General features: G+C 27.7%; 1 protein-coding gene and 1 pseudogene across 1 annotated transcript; one reads left to right on the plus strand and one right to left on the minus strand.

Annotated features, from left to right (window-relative positions):
- On the minus strand, positions 1-8,540 carry LOC107463159 (bidirectional sugar transporter SWEET13-like; annotated as a pseudogene).
- Positions 8,541-16,382: 7,842 nt separating this feature from the next.
- On the plus strand, positions 16,383-19,492 carry LOC107463260 (elongation factor 1-gamma). The gene is made up of 8 exons (XM_016082025.3): positions 16,383-16,518; positions 16,625-16,660; positions 17,167-17,316; positions 17,394-17,454; positions 17,547-17,599; positions 17,704-17,805; positions 18,199-18,709; positions 18,940-19,492. The coding sequence occupies exons 2-8, from the start codon at positions 16,652-16,654 to the stop codon at positions 19,317-19,319; spliced, it is 1,266 nt and encodes a 421-aa protein (XP_015937511.1). The 5' UTR covers positions 16,383-16,518; positions 16,625-16,651; the 3' UTR covers positions 19,320-19,492.
- The last annotated feature ends 2,063 nt before the right edge of the window (positions 19,493-21,555 follow it).

Genomic DNA, 21,555 nt, shown 5'->3' on the forward strand with positions numbered 1-21,555 from the left:
CTATCCAATGATAGCAAGACGCTTGGCTCTCTTAAATAAGTACAGAGTTGCCAACAACATAGTTCCAAACCCAATATTCAGCAACACGAGAAGCTTGATCGTTGAAAACTGTATAACAATAATTTATTTAATTACAGAATAATCATAAATCAAAGAAAGTAAAGAAAGGTAGCTAAAATGAAAAAAAGTACACGTACCCTAGCCTTCTTTGGGGCATAAAATAGGAAGATAGCAAGGTAAGCAGTTTCTACAATAATTCCAAAGTTGTTAACGGTGATATGAAGAAGAGCAGCATCTTTCTTAACCAATGCATAGTAAATCCAAAGCATTGCACTGAATAGTGCAACCACATATGGAATACAATAACACATGTACTATCATTCTTAATTTTTTCATTAGACATGTTTAGTACGAAAAAATACATTATATATGAAAAAATACATTATATATTGCATTATATATTAATTGCACGAAAAATGTTCAATATGAAAATAAAAAATACATTATATATGGATATAACATCATGTGAACTATTAATTAAATTAAATTAATATACACAATTTATAATTTTGTATAGTATTTTTTATATACTCATTTTATTATATTATTTTTTGATAATTTAATGGTTGTATTTACTCCAACTTATTCTTTTCGTCTAATATTCCAGTGCGATTGTCTTTTGCCGCAATCGTTTACAATGCATCATATCCATGAAATACCTCATCGAGTTGTATTCACTGATTCGAGTTCTAATTACATGGATGTAAGCATCCAAAAATGAGGCAGTAAACTCTATCTTACCGAAGGATGGTTGGATCTACTCACATGTTATGACCAATCTAATATAATGTGGGTAAAATTAGTTTTCTTGGGAGGAGCTCGATTTTTTATTGAGGAATTATTTTCACAGAGTTTTGTAGGCCAAGTTCAAGTTCCATCCCCTCCATGCTTTCTACGTCTACCCGGAGATCTTTGAAGTGAAGCACATAATGAGATTGAATTCCCTCAATTTAAGTTTAGTTTTTCTAAATTCGTGTCAAACTCTGATATGCAATTTCAACGATTGGTAATATATTTAAATTTTCTTATTTTAAGTTTTTCGTTATTAAAATAATTTTATAACATATTGTGATTTTTTTTCAAAAATTACCGACCTTTTTTTGCATCAATGCATTGTCATTGAAGGAAATAAGGTTCAGTTTAGTTTCTCGGTGTGGCAATTCTATACCTTGTCGTATTGCATGGATAGCGAATAATGAAGCTTATTTAACAAGATGATGGTCTGAATTTACACGAATTCTAAATGTCCAAACTTATGATGTTTCAGTTGGTTGTCGTTATGAGAATGACTATAATCTATACATGTCTAAGGACTAAAATAAATTAAATATTATTTAAGAAATTTAGTTCTAATATTGGTATTTAATTAAATTCATTTTACGTTAATTTAAATTTAAATTGTTGCCTCAATTTATATATTACGACTATTTTTATTGGATATGTTATTTTTAAATATTTTTTTTGTGAATGAAATAGATTAAACAAAGAAAATCAAAACAAACAAAATAAGGAACTGCTTAAATAGAAGGACAGTCCCGTTTAAGACTACTCTTAAACTCCTCCCAAGGTGAAAGAAGCTCCACATGCGAAAGTTGTAACTTCATCGCCATCTTTGCCATAGTATCTACCACCGTGTTTGCATCTCACATAATCAAACGAAAGTCAACGCGCCAATTCCAATGCATGATATCTCTTATTTTAAGCACCAATGGATCAATAAATCCAAAACCATCTTGAGTAACAAGATTAAATGCTTCCACACAATTCGTCTCGCAAATAACATCTCGTTGACCCATATCCCAAGCTAAGAGATATCCTCTCCATAGCAAACAATTCTCCTTAAAGAATACTATTACTCTCAATCATTCCCAAATACCCCCTTTGCCAGCTCCCATTACAATATCTAATAACACAAGCAAAACCAACACTATCACACGAACCAAAATAACTAGCATCACAATTAATCTTAAAAGTACCAATGAATGGGGAATTCCAAAAACCATTTAGAGTAGATGGAAGGGACATACATTGTAATTCAAAAATATTCCTAAACTTCTTTTCTGAAGTTAATGCTAGACAAATCAACAATTTTAAGATTAGTATAATATAAGATTTCTTTTTTCTGATATTTAAGTTCTTTTTTTTTGATATATGTATCACATTTTTTCTCTTTTTGTATTTTAGATTAGTAATGTAATACTTAATAAAAGTGTACTTAAAACAAAAAAGAAAAAAAATTAGAATATCACTACATAAAGGAAAAAGAAAATGTACGTGAAAGAAAATAAAATGAAATACTAAAATTGCTCTATTAAAAAAATTGTATACAATTTGCGTATGAATGAGCTGTGATAGGAGACTATATATGGATATCAAATATAAAAGCTTATTGCCCGCATTGTGAAATAATATATATATATATATAATAAAAAATATTTAATATATGTGATTTAAATATTTTTATGTATAATTAATATATATGTATGTATAAATAAGGAAATATTTAGAATTATTTAACAAAATTAATATATACGTATACATAAATAAAGAAATTATTAGAATATAATAATTAGGGAACAAAATCAGAAAAATATGAAAGAGGATTAGAAAAAAATCAATGTAATTTATTAGGATATTATTCTATAACGAGCATACTCTTAGCATTCTTTTGATCTATATATTGGTAAAAACCTTGTAATCACATATGAAAAAATATGAGTGTTACCATGGTATAAAGAGTTTAAGAAAGAAATGAAGAATTATTTAAAAAAATATTATTTTTATTATTCATATTTTTTCATCTGTGAATCCAAGGTTCTTACCAATATATATACCAAAAGTACACTAAGAGTATGCTCGTTATGGAATAATATCATAATAAATTTATTGATTTTTTTCTAATCCTCTTTGATATTTTTCTGATTTTGTTCCCTAATTATGATATTCCAATACTCCCTCAAGGTGAGTAGTGGGATCACCAATATTCAACTTGGTTAGAACGTAATTTTAGCAAGGGCTTGTCTTGGAATAATATTGTACGGATTCTTTGAAATGCTGAATTGCTGCTTTGTTGTCCTATTTCAACTGGCTTGGCAATTATGGCGGAAACCAATATCAGTCATCAATTTTATTATCCACAATACTTCAGTTATGTCTTTAACGATCCCTCGAAATTCTGTCTCTGACTCTTGAATTTAAATTAAATAATTCATATTAATTTCGTATCCTCCTGATAATTCATATAAAATAATTCATATTTTTTTCTAAATTATCAAGAGGATACAAAATTAATATGAATTATTTAAATCAAATTCATGTCATTCGATAACAAAAAACAGTCAAAAAAATTTATACAAAAAAGAGTTCTTTCATATAAATAAATCTATACTAAATTGTTAGGTAAATGAGACGACGGAACAACGGAATTTATTAAATTCAAAAAACAAAAAATATGTTATCCATTCTTTAACAAAGAATAATCATGTGACATATTTTAATTGTTAAGTTTTAATAATAATAATCAAAGTAACAATAAGAGAAAATTCCATTTCCTCTCCTGCGAGATGCTAAAATGACACTCTCATTTCCTCTATTTTATAAATGTACATTCCCCTCCCTTCTAACTTTTAAAAATCTCCTCTTTAATCCATTTTAAACTTTTTTGTGTTAACTAATGTTAACTTTATCCATTTTTTAAGAAAAAATTATTTTTTAAAAAAATATTCATTAGCAAAAATTTTATTTTTTATTATTAAATTTTGCTTAATAAAATATTCTTTAATAAATTATTTTTTTATTGATTAAATTGTATTTTTAAAAAAATTAATAATTATGTTATTTTTTTAAATACCCTTTAATAATTTTACCAAAATTTTTGTTAACAATTTGTTTATATTTTACTATTAATTTTTCGATATCTATATATTATTTTAACATTAAATAAAAAATTTTAGTAAAATTATTTTTCAATATCAATATATATTAATTATTATACATATTAACAGTGGTAAGATTTTTTATTTAATGTTAAAATAATATATATTGATATCAAAAAATTAATAGTAAATATAAAAATAATTGTTAAAAAAATTTTTAGTAAAATCAAAATTTAATAATTAAAAATTATTGAAGGGTAAGTATCGTAAAAAACTTATTGAAGGGTAAGTATCTTAAAAAGAATAATTTAATTATTAAATTTTTTGAAAATATTTTGGTAAAAAGATACAATTTAATCAATAAAAGAATAATTTATTAAAGGGTATTTTGGTAAGAAAAATTTAATGATAGAAAATAAAATTTTTGTTAATGGATATTTTTTCAAAAAATAATTTATTTTTTCTTAAAAACGGATAAAGTTAACATTAATTAACACAAAAAATTTTAAATGGATTAAAGAAGAGGTTTTTTAAAAGTTAGAAGGGAGGAGAATGTACATTTATAAAATAGAAGAGAGTGAAATGTCATTTTAGCATCTCGTAAGGGAGGTTCTCATAAGGAAGAGGAGTGAAATTTTCTCTAACAATAATAATAATTATAATTATAACATTAATAAAAATGATGATAATAATACTAATAATATTATTCGAGCCTTTTAGTTGTATACAAAAATCCTATAGTAACGAAGGAAACGATTCATCTTTTTTATTATAAACAAAAATCCTATACATTTTTGGTGTCCAACTACTACAGTCCATTTCATAACCACAATTATTGACCTTAAAATCTCCAAAAAGTCTCGACAGTAAACAAAAAATCGTTACCGTGCTTAACGGACTAAGCCTTCACCAACTTAATCTAACAACCCAGTTGTCTAAAGTTTATTGGATGGTCAACCAAAAGTTAGCCTTAGTCACCCTTAGTCACCAAATATAAATCCACTACAGAACTCACCATTAATTAATACTTATGTATGTGTACGCAAACCGACCATTTACCAAATATATAAGAAGAAAACGATGGCATGTACTCCACACTCCTCGTCTTTATCACTTTCCTCTGCAATCATGATGAGTAATTATTAGAAACTCACTCGCTATATATACTGTTTTGGTTATTATTTATTAGTAGTTATTACATACCATGATGAAGAGAGGCATAGCGAAATGGCGAAAACACTAATGTTGAAAACGAGGCAAATCCATCCAATGATAGCAAGACGCTTGGCTTTCTTAGATAGGTACAAAGTTGCCAATAGCATAGTTCCAAATTCCAAATCCAACATTCAGCAACACGAGAAGTTTGATCGTTGAAAACAGTATAACAATAATTTATTTAATTACAGAATAATCATAAATAAAAGAAAGTAAAGAAAGCTAACTAGAATGAAAAAAGTACACATACCCTAGCCTAAAAAAAGGAAGCTAGCAAGGTAAGCAGTTTCTACAACAATTCCAAAGCTGTTAACGGTGATATGAAGAAGAGCAGCATTTTTCTTAACCAATGCGTAGTAAATCCAAAGCATTGCACTTAACAGTGCAACCACATATGGAAGTGATTGAAATTCCTCGCTCGTTTTCTTCTTATATATTCGGTAAAAAGTTGGTCTGCGTACATATACACAAGGATTAATTAATATATACTAGTGCATGTCCCGTGCGATGCACGGAAGTCTTGTGGTGGATTTATATTTTGGTGGCTAAGGATGACTAAAGCTGACTTTTGGTTGACCATCCAATAAGCTTTAGACATTTGGGTTGTTGGATTAAGTTGGTGAAGGCTTAGTCCGTTAAGCACGGTAACGGATTTTTGTTTACCGCTGGGGCTTTTTGGAGATTTCATGGTCAATAATTGTAGTTATGAAATGGACTGTAGTAGTTGGACACCAAAAATTTATAGAATTTTTGTATACAACTAAAAAGATGGATCGTTGGCCCCGTTATTGTAGAATTTTTGTATACAACTAAAAGGCTCGAATAATATTATTAGTATTATTATCATCACTTTTATTAATGTTATAATTATAATTATAATTATTGTTATTATAATTATTATTATTAAAACTTAACAATTAAAATATGTCACATGATTATTTTTTCGTTAAAGAATAGATAACATATTTTTTATTTTTTGAATTTAATAAATTCCGTTGTTCCATCGTCTCATTTACCTAATAATTTAGTATAGATTTATTTATATGAAAGAACTCTTTTTCGTATAATTTTTTTTACTATTTTTTGTTATCGAATGACATGAATTTAAATTAAATAATTCATATTAATTTCGTATCCTCCTGATAATTCATATAAAATAATTCATATTTTTTCTAAATTATCAGGAGGATACGAAATTAATATGAATGATTTAAATTAAATTAATGTCATTCGATAACAAAAAATAGTCAAAAAAATTTATACAAAAAAGAGTTCTTTCATATAAATATATCTATACTAAATTGTTAGGTAAATGAGACGACGGAACAACGAAATTTATTAAATTTAAAAAACAAAAAATATGTTCTCCATTCTTTAACAAAGAATAATCATGTGACACATTTTAATTGTTAAGTTTTAATAATAATAATCATAGTAACAATAAGAGAAAATTCCATTTTCTCTCCTACGAGATGCTAAAATGACACTCCCCTTTCCTCTATTTTATAAATGTACATTCCCCTCCCTTCTAACTTTTAAAAAACCTCCTCTTTAATCCATTTTAAACTTTTTTGTGTTAACTAATATTAACTTTATCTATTTTTTAAGAAAAAAAATATTTTTTTAAAAAATATCCATTAGCAAAATAATTTTTTGATATATATATATATATATTATTTTAACATTAAATAAAAAAATTTAGTAAAATTATTTTTCAATATCAATATATATTAATTATTATACATATTAACAGTGGTAAGATTTTTTTATTTAATGTTAAAATAATATATATTGATATCAAAAAATTAATAGTAAATATAAAACTAATTGTTAACAAAAATTTTAGTAAAATCACAATTTATTAATTAAAAACTTATTGAAGGGTAAGTATCTTAAAAAGAATAATTTAATTATTAAATTTTTTGAAAATATTTTGGTAAAAAGATACAATTTAATCAATAAAAGAATAATTTATTAAAGGGTATTTTGGTAAGAAAAATTTAATGATAAAAAATAAAATTTTTGTTAATGGATATTTTTTCAAAAATAATTTATTTTTTCTTAAAAAAACGGATAAAGTTAACATTAATTAACACAAAAAATTTTAAATGGATTAAAGAAGAGGTTTTTTAAGAGTTAGAAGGGAGGAGAATGTACATTTATAAAATAGAAGAGAGTGAAGTGTCATTTTAGCTTCTCATAAGGAAGAGGAGTGAAATTTTCTCTAACAATAATAATAATTATAATTATAACATTAATAAAAATGATGATAATAATACTAATAATATTATTCGAGCCTTTTAGTTGTATACAAAAATCCTATAGTAACAAAGGAAACGATTCATCTTTTTTATTGTAAACAAAAATCCTATAAATTTTTGGTGTCTAACTACTACAGTCCATTTCATAACCACAATTATTGACCTTAAAATCTCCAAAAAGTCCCGGCGGTAAACCAAAAATCGTTACCGTACTTAACGGACTAAGCCTTCACCAACTTAATCTAACAACCCAGATGTCTAAAGTTTATTGGATGGTCAACCAAAAGTCAACCTTAGTCATCCTTAGTCACCAAATATAAATCCACTACAGAACTCACCATTAATTAATACTTATGTATGTGTACGCAAACCGACCATTTATCAAATATATAAGAAGAAAACGATGGCATGTACTCCACACTCCTCGTCTTTATCACTTTCCTCTGTAATCATGATGAGTAATTATTAGAAACTCACTCGCTATATATACTGTTTTGGTTATTATTTATTAGTAGTTATTACATACCAGGATGAAGAGAGGTATAGCGAAAAGCTGAAAATACTAATGTTGAAAACAAGGCAAATCCATCCAATGATAGCAAGACGCTTGGCTCCCTTAGATAGGTACAGAATTGCCAATAGCATAGTTTCAACTTCCAAATCCAACATTCAGCAACACAAGAAGTTTGATCGTTGAAAATAGTATAACAATAATTTATTTAATTACAGAATAATCATAAATAAAAGAAAGTAAAGAAAGCTAGCTAGAATGAAAAAAGTACACATACCATAGTCTTCTTTGGAGCAAAAAACAGGAAGATAGCAAGGTAAGCAGTTTCTACAACAATTCCAAAACTGTTAACGATGATATGAAGAAGAGCAACATCTTTCTTAACCAATGCGTAGTAAATCCAAAACATTGCACTGAACAGTGCAACCACATATGAAAGTGATTGAAATTCCTCGCTCATTTTCTTCTTATATATTTGGTAAAAAGTTGGTCTGCGTGCATATACACTAATATATACTAGTGCATGTTCCGTGCGATGCACGAAAAAGTTAAACCAAACTTTTTTTATCAGTTAATATATATATCATACTAAAATTATAATAACACATGTACTATCATTCTTAACTTTTTCATTAGATATGTTCAGTACGAAAAAATACATTATATAATGCATTATATATTAATTGCACGAAATGTTCAACACGATAAAAAAAATACATAATTAATTGTACGAAAAATATTCAATACAAAAATAAAAAAATGCATTATATATACATATAACATAATGTGAACTATTAATTAAATTAAATTAATATACATAATTTATAATTTTGTATAGTATTTTTTATATACTCATTTTGTTATATTATTTTTTTGATAATTTAATGGTTGTTCTTACTCCAACTTATTCTTTTCGTGTAATGTTCTAGTGCGATTGTCTTTTGCCGCAATCGTTTACAATGCATTACATCCATGAAATACCTTATCAAGTTGTATTCACTGATTCGAGTTCTAATTACATGGATGTAAGCATCCAAAAAGAGGCAGTAAACTCTATTTTTTCGAAGGATGGTTGGATCTACTCACATATTATGACCAACCTAATATAATGTGGCTAAAATTAGTTTTCTTAGGAGGAGCTCGATTTTCTATTGATGAATTGTTTTCACAGAGTTTTGTAGGCCAAGTTCAAGTTCCATCCCCTCCATGCTTTCTACGTCTGCCCGGAGATCTTTGAAGTGGAGCACATAATGAGATTGAATTCCCTCCATTTAAGTTTAGTTTTTCTAAATTCGTGTCAAACTCAGATATGCAATTTCAACAATTGGTAACATATTTAAATTTTCTTAATTTAAGTTTTTCGTGACTAAGAAAATATTATTTTTATTATTCAAAGAGTTTAGGAAAGAAACGAAGAATTATTTAAAAAAATATTATTTTTATTATTCATATTTTTTCTTACTAATATATAGACTAAGAGTACGCTCATTATGGAATAATATCCTAATAAATTACATTAATTTTTTTTAATCCTCTTTGATATTTTCTTGATTTTGTTTTCTAATTATGATATTCTAATAGAAATTACTGTAATTTATGAAGATTACACATAATTTTTTTTTTCTTTCAAATGAATTTACTCTAATTATGTTACAATTAGCTCATGAATGATGTATAATTATATCAAATTAATATTCAATGCATTATTAAACTAATTATCAATTATTTTAATTATGGAGTTTTATTTCTTACTCAAATTTTTATTCATTAGTTATTTTATTTTTTATATTTACAGTAAATTTAAATGTAAAAAAGAAAAAAATAATATTGATTGTTATATATTTTATTTATTTAGATTTATAATTAAATTTGATATAATTGTAGCAAGTATCTATAATTAATAGTAACATGATACTATAACTTTAAGTTATATAATATAATAAAAAAGAACGTAGCAATTTATATTTGCTTCCTATGTAGCAATAATAATATATATATTTATATATCTCTTCTTTTAGCTCTTTTCTAAAAATATTGCCACATAATTAATATAGCGCGTATCTTGTTTACAGTATAAACACATGTTGCATACATCTGTCTTATACATGCAAAATTATCTCGTTTACAGTGTAAACGAGATAAGAGAGAGGTATTTATTTCGGTAAATATTTTTTAAATTATTTATTTTGATAATTATTACATTTATTTAATTTATAAAAATAATTTAATCTTAAAATAACAACATAATTTGTGACTACGTAAACTTATATATAATTCCATCATAGTTAAAAGTGTTTGATTGTTTATGAATCGGATTATATCTAAAAATTTATAGTATTTATTCATATTTAATTTGTAATTTATGGATATAATTCAATTTATAAAATGATTGGATCGAATTGCGAATAATAATATATGGACACAAAATTAATTAGTTAATACATTAAATTTTAATTATTATGTTTTATTTTTTACTCATATTTTTTTCATTAGTTATTTTATTTTTTATATTTATAATAAATATTGAATATAAAAAAGAAAAAATAATATTGATTGTTATCTATTTTATTTATTTAGAGTCATAATTAAATTTGATATAATTGTAGTAAATATCTATAATTAATAATAACATGATACTATAACTTTAAGTTGTATAATATAATAAAAAAGAACGTAGTAATTTATATCTGCTTCTTGTAGAGCAATAATATTATATACATTTATATATCTCTTCTTTTAGTTCTTTTCCAAAAATAATGGCACATAATTAATGTAGATAACATATATACCGAGCAAGTATCTTCATTGAATTAATCATAAAGGTTAATAAAAGATAAGGACATAATTTTTACTAAATTATAGCAAGTATTTCCATTAAAAATATTGGCTAATTATTACCGTGTACAATGAGAGAGAGTGTGTGTATATATATATATATATAAGGAGTAATAATGTAACAATTATTTAGTTCTTTTTCTATTTATTATTTTTCATACCTAACGGCCTACTATTCTATCAACAGTATTATTTATGGTAGATTATGTAATGAAAAAATTTAGAAAATAAAGGAAAGAATAATAGGAGTGGCAATAGGGCCAGTAGGGGAGTTTTTGCTCTACCCGACCCGTCCCGCCATACAATAACCCGCGTAGAACCCGCTCCACTTTTATCCGTGGGTAGTAAGGGTGTGTTTGGCAAACTCGTTTGAGAAGAAAAAGCACGTTTAAACTCCTTGAAAGCTTCACATTTTTGTTTGGCTAATTTTTAGTTTGGCAAACACAGAAGTGATTTTGTATTTAAAACCACGTTTACCAGAAGCAACAATTTCTAGCTTCTGCGTTTCACCAACGGGCTTTTAGCCATTTACCCTCAACATCTATTTTTTCTTTACCAATTTTATCCTATAGACATGTTATTGTATTATTTATGAAATTCTTATTAGATGAATGGACATTCTTTTCTTATTATTTATCTTTATATAAGCTCTTTTTTTTATTATTTATTATTTTTATTTTTTGTTAAATTTTTATTTGACATTATACATTTTTATAATTATAATTTTTGTATATTATATTTATTATTATCTTTTTATAATATGATTTATTGATTCCATTAGGTAAAGTAAATTAAACAAAAAATTAACCATAAATAATAATAATAATAATAATAATAATAATAATAATAATAAATTATAGCGTATTAAAAAAGAATACTAAAAAATATATTATATACAAAACATACTAAAAAATATATACTTGAGAAAATAACACTAATTTAATATCATGTCTATTTAGTGGATCTGCTGCATGAGACTTTAAGGCCTATAAAGCTAACACATGATAAGCCGGACATAATTTTTTTGAAGTTTGACAAAGAAGATATATTTTCAACTAACTCTTTTGTGCAGGTAGTACAGTCAGAATCCCTCCCGGAGGATATAACCAGCTACAGTTTCACAAGAACACTATGAAAATGTTTGGTGCCGCCACGAGTGGAGTTATTTATTTGGTTTACTCTGATAGGAAGAGTAAATACTAAAGAAAGACTCCATAGATTGGGAATTATTAGTCAAGGTGACAACATGTGCGTCTTGTGTAACAAAGAAGTTGAACATATTCATCATTTATTCTTGGGTTGTGAGTTTACTTGGCAGGTGTGGTGTCAATGGCTAACTGAATTTGGGAGATCGTGGACTGTCCCGGGCTCATTGAAAGAACACTTTGAGAGTTGGATAGGTGCTACTAACAGGAAGGTAGAGCGTAATAAGTGGCTCATTTGCTTTTTTTCGGTTATTTAGAACGTTTGGCTCGAGAGAAACGGACGAATTTTTAATAACAAGGAGGCAACTGCAGAGGTGGTATTTCAGAAATCTTTAAACAGTTATAGAGAATGGAGTAGTTTAAATCATTTCTGTTGTTGGTGGCAATGCCGAAGATACCCTGTCCCGCCCCACCCAAGAACCCACCCTGCTAAAAACCCGCCCCGGTGCGGGTAGGGGTGGGGTGGGTACCCGCGGGTTCGGGTGGTATTGTCATCCCTAAAGAGTAACGAGTAAAGAAGATCTGCGAGTGCTGTTGCAAGATCACGAACACTTGGAAGATAACTGCACGATGAATGTGGTATATAGAGAATTTTTTGAGAGCTTATAATGAAAAGGTAATAGCGAAATCTCTTAATTAAATTTATTAATTTATTAAAATTTAGTACTGTCAATTTAAAAGATTGACAAATTCTAGGTGCTAATCGCTAATGCATTATTATTGTACATTTATAACTTGAGAATATTAGAATTATCATAAAAATTCATATTATTTTATTCTTTTGATAAACAATTTTATAATTACATTAATCATATAATTTTGTATACTAATATTGATATAATATTGTTTTAAGTATATATTTTGCTGGCATCAAAGGATAGTGTTGAGTTGTTATTTAGTGGGTTTAAATTATTTATTGTTTATTGGAGAATTTTCTGCATTAGAATTATCTAATAATTTGTTATACATTTTCAGCTGATTTTGATATATTCTTACATATATAACAATTTGTTGGTGGATTTAGGTATTATTAGATTATTTATGGTCACATTTAGTATATATGTTTAATTTATTGAAAAAAGTAGATTACTAAAACCGGTTAATAACTATTTTAGAGATAATACAATTAACACTAAATTAAGAAAAAACAAACAAATGCATAACTCATTACTTTTTTATTAGTCAAATTATTATATTTCAAATTAATTTTAACAAAACAACTTAAAATTATCATTTTAATTTTATCACGTGCATGATACGGATAATTACACTTGTTAAAATAAAAATAAAGTTTTAATTTAATTTACACAAAAAGGTAAAGTTCGAATTAATTAATTGAAATAGAGATATTTTGAGTATAAAATGTTATTAAAATTTCAGTTTTTGTCTCAAAAAAATTTAGTTTTTTGTGTCGCCACTTTTTTAAATACTAAAATACTGAAATTTTGGTAATTAAAATTAAAATTTTAATACTAATTTATGAACCAAAAAACATAGTATTAAATTTTAGTCTCCCAATTTTGATCCAATATCTCAAAACAAACGCTACCAAAAAATATCAGCTAGCAATCCTATGTAATATTCATGAAAATTTTAATTGTATAATATTATAAAAATATATTTATTTGACTATTATAAATGTAATTTTGTTGATGTCCTATTTTTTTAGTTTATCGGCAAAATACGTGAAATAATAAATATAAATAAATGAATGAAATAACTAATTTTTTGTATCAATAAAATATTTTTAAAATCCAAAATATATCAAAGTTTAAAATGATAAAACATAAATATATATTTTATTATTATATAAAACGTATCTATCAATTTACTTTTTTAATTATTAAATATATATAAAAGTAATAAAAATAAAATTGGTTAAAATGAATGTTGTTTAAAATTTAATTAAAAATCATTGTGTTTTTTCTAAAGATAGTAGGTTATATTTCATTAATTAGTGAAAAATAAAATATAAGAGTATCCAAAACAGGATAGCATAGCAAAAAGTAGAGATTTCTCAAAAAGTATATTGATGTCTGATGATATACATTTAACAATGTATAGTCAAATTAAGAATAAGCGAGAAAAAAAATAATAATAAGGTGAATTGAGTGAATCTAAGAATTGTCTTCATGGGGACGGCAAATTAGAAGGAAATTTTTCTAGATTTCACGAAACAACTTGATGGAGTTTGCAAGAATAGCAGATGACATCGAAGTGCAGTCTTCAAAAACTAACCGATTATGTGCTTTCCAGCAGTGCTAGCAAATGATGACAAATAATTGAGGATTTTGGTAAGCATTTTTCAACAAATTAATCATCTCCTTTGTTGCAATCGACCATTAATCCATAAATCATTAAAGTTTTGCGAGAAAAGACGGTCTCTAAGAGAACTTTGAGATAATACTTCTTTACTTGTAGAGTAATAGAGCAAACAGTGAATGATCATTTTTGTTACTTCCTGATAACATGGGCATGTTGGTGATGTAGATGGATAACGATAGTAGATATGAGTAAGGACCGGAAGACGGCCATGTAAAGTTTTCCAAATAAAGATTTTAACTTTGTGGGATAAGTTCAGTTTTCATAGTTCAATCCATGGCTTCTTCTGCTGCATATGATTAGGGCAGAGTTCAGGAGGTGAGTAGTGAAATAAGTTACCAATTTTGTAACCTGAAACAGTATTATACTGTTTAGAATTGTTCAAATCCCATTGCAATTTATCACAATTCCCATAAATTTTAACTGCAAGAATCCTATCAGAAACATCGTAGGAAAATAATTTCCGAATGAGACTCTGGTTCCAAATCCTGTTTTCAGTAATTAAATCTATCACTTGTGGAGCAATATTGGAAATAATCTGACTGTTTGGTACCACCGAGATTATTAGAGGATACGTAGGAGGTAGTCACAAATCCTCAAAGATTCGGATATTTTCTCTAGTACCACCGCTAGGGGTGGCAAAATGGGTTGAACACGTCGAGCCAACCCTCTAAACCTGCTAAAAAGGCTGGTCGGGCTAGAATTTGGAGCCCGCCAAATTAAAAAAAATCTGCCAAATTGGTGGGTTTTGGCGGGCGGGACGGGCCGGTTTGTCGGGCCGAATATTTTTATTTTTCTTTCTTTTTATTAAATAAAAGAGTGATTACTATTATAAAATTAATAATTATAGAATTTTCAAATAGTTAAAAATTTAAAAAAAATAGTAAAAAAATTATATTATAATTTAACTATTTTTTATTTGCATTTGATTTTTCAATTATTATTTTTTAGTTAATTTTAATGAATTTTATTTTATATAAAAAAAGTCAAGCGGATTAGCTCGCCGACTCGCCAATCCGTCTTAAAGTGAAGCGGGTTGGTCTTTTAAACCCATCTTAGTTGGCAAAGCGAGCCGGCCCTCTTCGTTTATGGGGTGAGCCAGCTCGCTTTGCCACCCTTACCCACCGTCCAATTAAGACTTTTTTTTCAACTATCTTTCGGCCTTCCAATATGCTCTTCCATTCCTAAGAAGGTAAGACTTCAGTTTCTGCAGTTATAGCGTTACCATTTTTAAAGTACCTTTTTTTCAGGATTTTGGATAATAGAGAAGTTGGCAGTGTTACTAGTCGCCCATACTGTTTGCCTAAGAGCGCCAAATTCTAAATTATAAGGTCTTTAAATCCAAGATCTCCTTCTCTTCTTGGACGAGTCATAATGTCTCAATTAATCCAAATTATCCGACTTTCAGAATTTTTTTGCCCCCACCAAAATTGAGACAGTATAGAGTGGATTTTCAAAATTAAACCATAAAGCAATCTAAAGCAAAATAATGTATAGATAAGCATATCTTTACCCACAACCTTAAGAAATACCTCTTAACCTCTTGAAAATAAGAGATTGTGTTTCCATCTTTGATTCTCTTTTACACCCTTTTTTTTGATCATACTAAACGAAGTTTTTTGAGATCTAAAGATCTTAAAAAACAAGCCCAAATATTTGTCTTAACTCCCAATGTAATTAATATTTAAAAATTTAGTTAATTGTGTATAAGTAGTAGAGGGAGTGTTGTGGCTAAAAAATTACAATAAATTTATTAAAAATGATTGTGTTTAAGTTCTTAAAATAATAAAAAATATTTTTAATGAATTATTAATAATGTATAAATTATTTAGATAGATAATAGGTGAAATTTTTTTATATCTTGTAACAAAAATTTCAAATAAATTACATCTCATTATTTTCGTGTGTGTATAAAAAGAAAATTAGAAGGTTGAAAACCAATTTTTTTTTCATTTAAAAAAAAAACAGAAGTGTGGAGGGTTGCCCAGCCCACAAACATAATATTTGTTTTAAAAACATAATTTTGAAGAGCCCAACCCGGTAAGAGAGAAGCCCAATGATGAGTGAAGAGTAGAGAGTAAACGACAGAGCAGCAACCGAAACAAAAAGAGTAGTGACTACAAAACCCTAATAAGTGCCGCTCTCTGTTTCTGTGTTAGTTACTGTCAGTGTTTAGTGTTGGATCTGAGACTGACGAAGCGTCATTTCTTTCTTGCTGCTTCGGAATAACGCTCGTAAGATTCATTTCTTCTTCTCTCTGTTCTCTCTTTTTCTTTTTTCTGTTTGTTATTATCTTTTTGAGTTTTCGTGTTTTTTGGTTGAATTGAACTAAACTAACAGGTTCACCGTCTTCATCGAAGCGAAGCCATGGCGTTGGTGAGTTGTTCATTTCTTCTTATAATGTTCATCACTTGCTGATTAATTTGGTTTTAATTTTGGTCTTTTATTAGGCTTTAAGGTTAGAGTGTGTTTCCTTGGGGGTTAAAATATGAAAATTTACATATAATTTCATTTATGTTTTGTGCACAATTATTCAACTTATAGCATTCCTAGTTGATCAATAATTAATTGATGTAATAAAGGACAAAAAGTTGAGATGCTAGATGGTGTCAACAATAGTTGATGCATAATGAAACAGGGGAAGCTAAAAAAGACCAAGAACAAGTTTTACTGGCCTTCAGATTGATTAACATAGGTGGCAAGTAGTAGAAAGTAGAAACCGATGTTGCAAATATGAAAAGTAAATCTGCTATATTTATGAATATAATTGTCTTATATTATTAAAATATGTATTACATTATTTTTAATATGTGGGATTTAATTTTATATTCTTGTTAATCTGATCCATAAGTCATGTTCCCTCTGTCTAATTCATAGTGCAGATTCTGCATGCAGGTAAAACAAACAAAAATGCTTACAAGGCACTCATTGCAGCTGAGTATGTTGGTGTGCAAGTTGAGTTGGCCCCCAATTTTGAGATGGGTGTCTCTAACAAAACTCCAGAGTTTCTCAAGATGAATCCGATTGGCAAGGTATTGTGTTTTTTGAGTTATGAGAGGCTCCTGCTATGATTTGGTGTTTGTACTTACTTTCTGTAGTATTCCTCCAGGTTCCGGTGTTAGAGACACCAGAGGGCCCTGTATTTGAGAGCAATGCAATTGCTCGTTATGGTAAGATCATACATACAATATTGATTTACATATGATTCCCAATGCCATGGTTGATTAAGATGTTTTAAGTTTGTTCAATGCTTTTTCTGCAGTTGCTCGTTTAAAGGGGGACAACAGTTTATATGGTTCCTCGCCTATTGATTATGTAAGGGTTTTCTTTCCCCCTGAAAATCCTTCTATTATGTATGCAACCATTACCACATGCGACTAACATTGCTTTATTATGTTTGTAATGCTCTGATATTTCAGGGCCACATCGAGCAATGGATTGATTTTTCATCAATGGAGATTGATGCTAATATTAGTAGGTGGTTCTACCCGAGATTGGGATTTCTTCCTTACCTTCCTCCAGTAAGTTTTGTACAAAAGACCTTTATTATCGCTCGTTTTTGTGAAATTTTGCATCTTTTTTATGTGCAATCGGTCATGGTTATTGTCAATTGCTTACACACTAGGGACAAAGTGGTTAATGTTTACCAGCCACCAGCCACCATGAAACAACAATAAAATGATGGTAACAATAATTAAGGGTACTGCAAATGTTTGTGTAGTTTTTTCTTTTTTGTCCTTTATATGTGTATCATGTTATGAATGATGATTATATATATTTAGATCATAAAGTCAAAACGATTGTATTATGTTCATGACATTTGTCTTTATTTTATTTTATTTTATTTTATTTTATCTTTTATATTATATTGTCAATTATGCATCGTTTTACCTTCCTCTTTATTCTAAATGAAGGTTGAGGAGGCCGCAATTTCTGGACTGAAGAGAGCTTTGGGTGCTTTGAACACTCACCTTACTTCCAATACTTACCTAGTTGGGCATTCAGTGACCCTAGCTGACATCATAACAACATGCAATTTGTATTTGGGTTTCAGTCATATCTTGGTTAAGAGTTTCACTTCAGAGTTTCCTCATGTTGAGAGATATTTTTGGACCATGGTTAATCAGCCAAACTTTCGAAAGATACTAGGTGAAGTCAAGCAGACTGAAGCTGTTCCACCTGTTCCATCTGCAAAGAAGCCTTCCCAGCCAAAAGAATCTAAGCCCAAGGCGAAGAACGAGCCAAAGAAAGAAGCAAAGAAAGAGCCAGAGAAACCCAAAGTAGAGGAGGAGGAGGAGGAAGAGGCTCCCAAGCCCAAAGCCAAGAATCCCCTTGATCTTCTTCCTCCAAGTAAGATGATACTAGATGAGTGGAAAAGGCTGTACTCCAACACCAAAACCAATTTCCGCGAGGTTGCAATAAAAGGTATTGTTATTTTATCCTTTGTTTTTTATAGAGTTAGGCGGTTAGCATCTATATGGTGTAAAGTATGTTTTTTTTTTAACAAAGACTTCTCAAACATTTTATTGAAGTCCTTTCTTTTTGATTGGGAGGATTGTTTTTCTGACTACATTGTGTTATTTAATTGATGTCTACATTTTTATATCCCTTGCAATGCCAAGATGTTTTTAAATTTGTTTCATCAAATCTTGTAGGATTTTGGGACATGTATGATCCAGAGGGATACTCTTTGTGGTTCTGTGATTACAAATACCAAGAGGAGAACACTGTTACCTTTGTGACAATGAACAAGGTTGGTGGTTTTCTTCAGCGGATGGATTTAGCTCGAAAGTATGCATTTGGAAAAATGCTTGTAATTGGATCACAACCACCCTTCAAGGTGAAGGGGTTGTGGCTTTTCCGTGGGCCGGAAATTCCGAAGTTTGTGCTTGATGAATGCTATGATATGGAGCTTTATGAATGGACTAAGGTTGACATATCTGATGAAAATCAGAAGGAGCGGGTCAATCAGATGATTGAAGATGCCGAACCGTTCGAGGGAGAGCCTCTTTTGGATGCTAAGTGCTTTAAGTGAACTTGTGATTTGTTTATCTTTGTTTTTGGTAGAGTTTGGTGTTTATTAATAGGACTCAAATTTGAGCAACTTAAAGTGTTTATCTTTTTACCTGAATTTTGACTATAACAAGACTAGTACAAGTGCTATATTTTGAATGGTTATAAGCATTTATAAAATTTCCTTAGATTCAATTTTTTAGTTTTTCGTCATGAATTGGGTATTAGATTCAGGTTGATTGTAACTGGGGAGAAGTTTTATAGAAATATCGTAGTTTTATACCAAATTAAACTAACCTTTTATATTTTGTATTTCCTTGGTCTGAAACCTTTTTCAAATTTTCTAAGTTGTTATTTGTTTTCGTTATTTCTAATTTTCTAAGTTGTAATCTATTTTTTTTTATGCGAAAGTGCAATGAGTAACAGTGGAAATTTGAGTGAAAAATCAATTTAGTATACAAATGGTTTATTTGAAGAAAAATATGGTTATTTTAGTTCGTTCAACTTTTGTAAATAAAAAAAATTATTTTAAAAAATTTAAACCTTTAATAATAATATAATAACAATGGATAAGAAAATAATTTTTTTTCTTCAATAATTCCAGAATTAACTTATTACTTCCATTTACACCATCCATGACATCTTTTATCTCTTCCTTGATTCTGTGAATGTTTATTTTGCACTCTTTTTCCAATGTTATATGCTTTCTTTTCTAGCAATTTAGTTTTATTTATTTTACTTTTAATTTTCTTTTTCAGTCCCTCTATTTTCTTATAATTTTCTTATCCCTAGATCATTATGCCTCTAAAAATTCATTCACACTATTTGAGAATTGTCATCTTGTCTAATCCATTGATATAAATTCAATTCAAAACATACAAAAATAGCAAGCAAAAAATGTGAATAAAGAGATTTAATTTCATAAAAAGAATGTTGAATTTATCAAATTTTTAATATTATGCAACACCTATTTGGTTAAAAATGAAGTTTGCATGGTTCAACAAAACACTTATAAAATTGTCTAGCTGGCATGATTAAGAGCCTACTTAATTAATGAGAAATTCTTTTTATGGGGGAAGTTTTTTTCTTCCTCCACTCTCTTCCTCTATGGCTCTATCTTTCTTTTATTCAAATTTAATAGTCAATTTCTCATTAATGATGCGGAATAGGTTCCAACTAACTAGCTTATATTATCACTATCTATGATTGGAAATATCTTTTTTTTTTTTTTTAATTTCTAATACAAATACTATAAGTCTATAACACGCATATGAGTTAGGTCATTTCAACCACATGCTAAACCTTACCTAACAAGATTTGTGAACTTTTTTTTTATCATGCATACTTATTAATTGGTGTTAGATTTCGGAGTTAATATGTATTTCAGTTCCTAAAAAAAAATAATAAATAAATTTTCATAGATTAGTTAACATGATTTACTGACCCTATAATTGTTAGTTATATACAACATAATGTTATAACTATGCAGTATTTCTACTGATTTTTATTTTTTAAGTTCTAATGGAGATAAAGTTGTGGCTATTAATTAACATGTTTTTAGCTTGAAAGTTATTAAAGTATAATGTTCTAATAATTCCAATACGAATATGCTATGAAATCTCAATTTTGGGACTGAATGTTAAAAGCAAATGACAATGTAAAAAATTATTATTTACAATATACTTTATTATTAAGATAAGATAGTGATTAGTTTTGGATATGTCCTATTACAAAATTTCTAATGATATATTAAAAATATACAAAACAACACATAAATTTACACACAGATATATATTGACTAGTTTAATGATCGATTTTTAGTGTGTGGATTATATATATATATATATAACAACGTTATTTATATACCAAATATTCTTGATATAAAATAAAATTATGCTTAAGTAATTATGTATTTACATTTTTTTATTAACAAAACAAAGAAAATATGTGTTGATTATTAAGACAATTTTGGTTTAAAAATAATGTCCGAAATTATATTAAGTATAGATTAATTTGGGCATTCAAAGTTCCTCACCAACTTAAAATATTCAAATAGAATGCACGAAGGCTTCTCTAATTTTTGTAAAAGGATTTTTTCTGAAATTATTTAGTTCTAAATGACCTTCAAAAAATAGTTATTTTATGAGCTGTTTGGCTTGCATTTCTTTTCAATATTCTTTATTTTTTTACTTTTGTACTAAAAGAGTGAGAACAATTTTTTTAATTATTTTTACAAAATTATGAAAACAAAGAGTAAA

This window comes from Arachis duranensis, chromosome 8 (assembly GCF_000817695.3).
Source record: "Arachis duranensis cultivar V14167 chromosome 8, aradu.V14167.gnm2.J7QH, whole genome shotgun sequence".
Classification (NCBI taxonomy): domain Eukaryota; kingdom Viridiplantae; phylum Streptophyta; class Magnoliopsida; order Fabales; family Fabaceae; genus Arachis; species Arachis duranensis.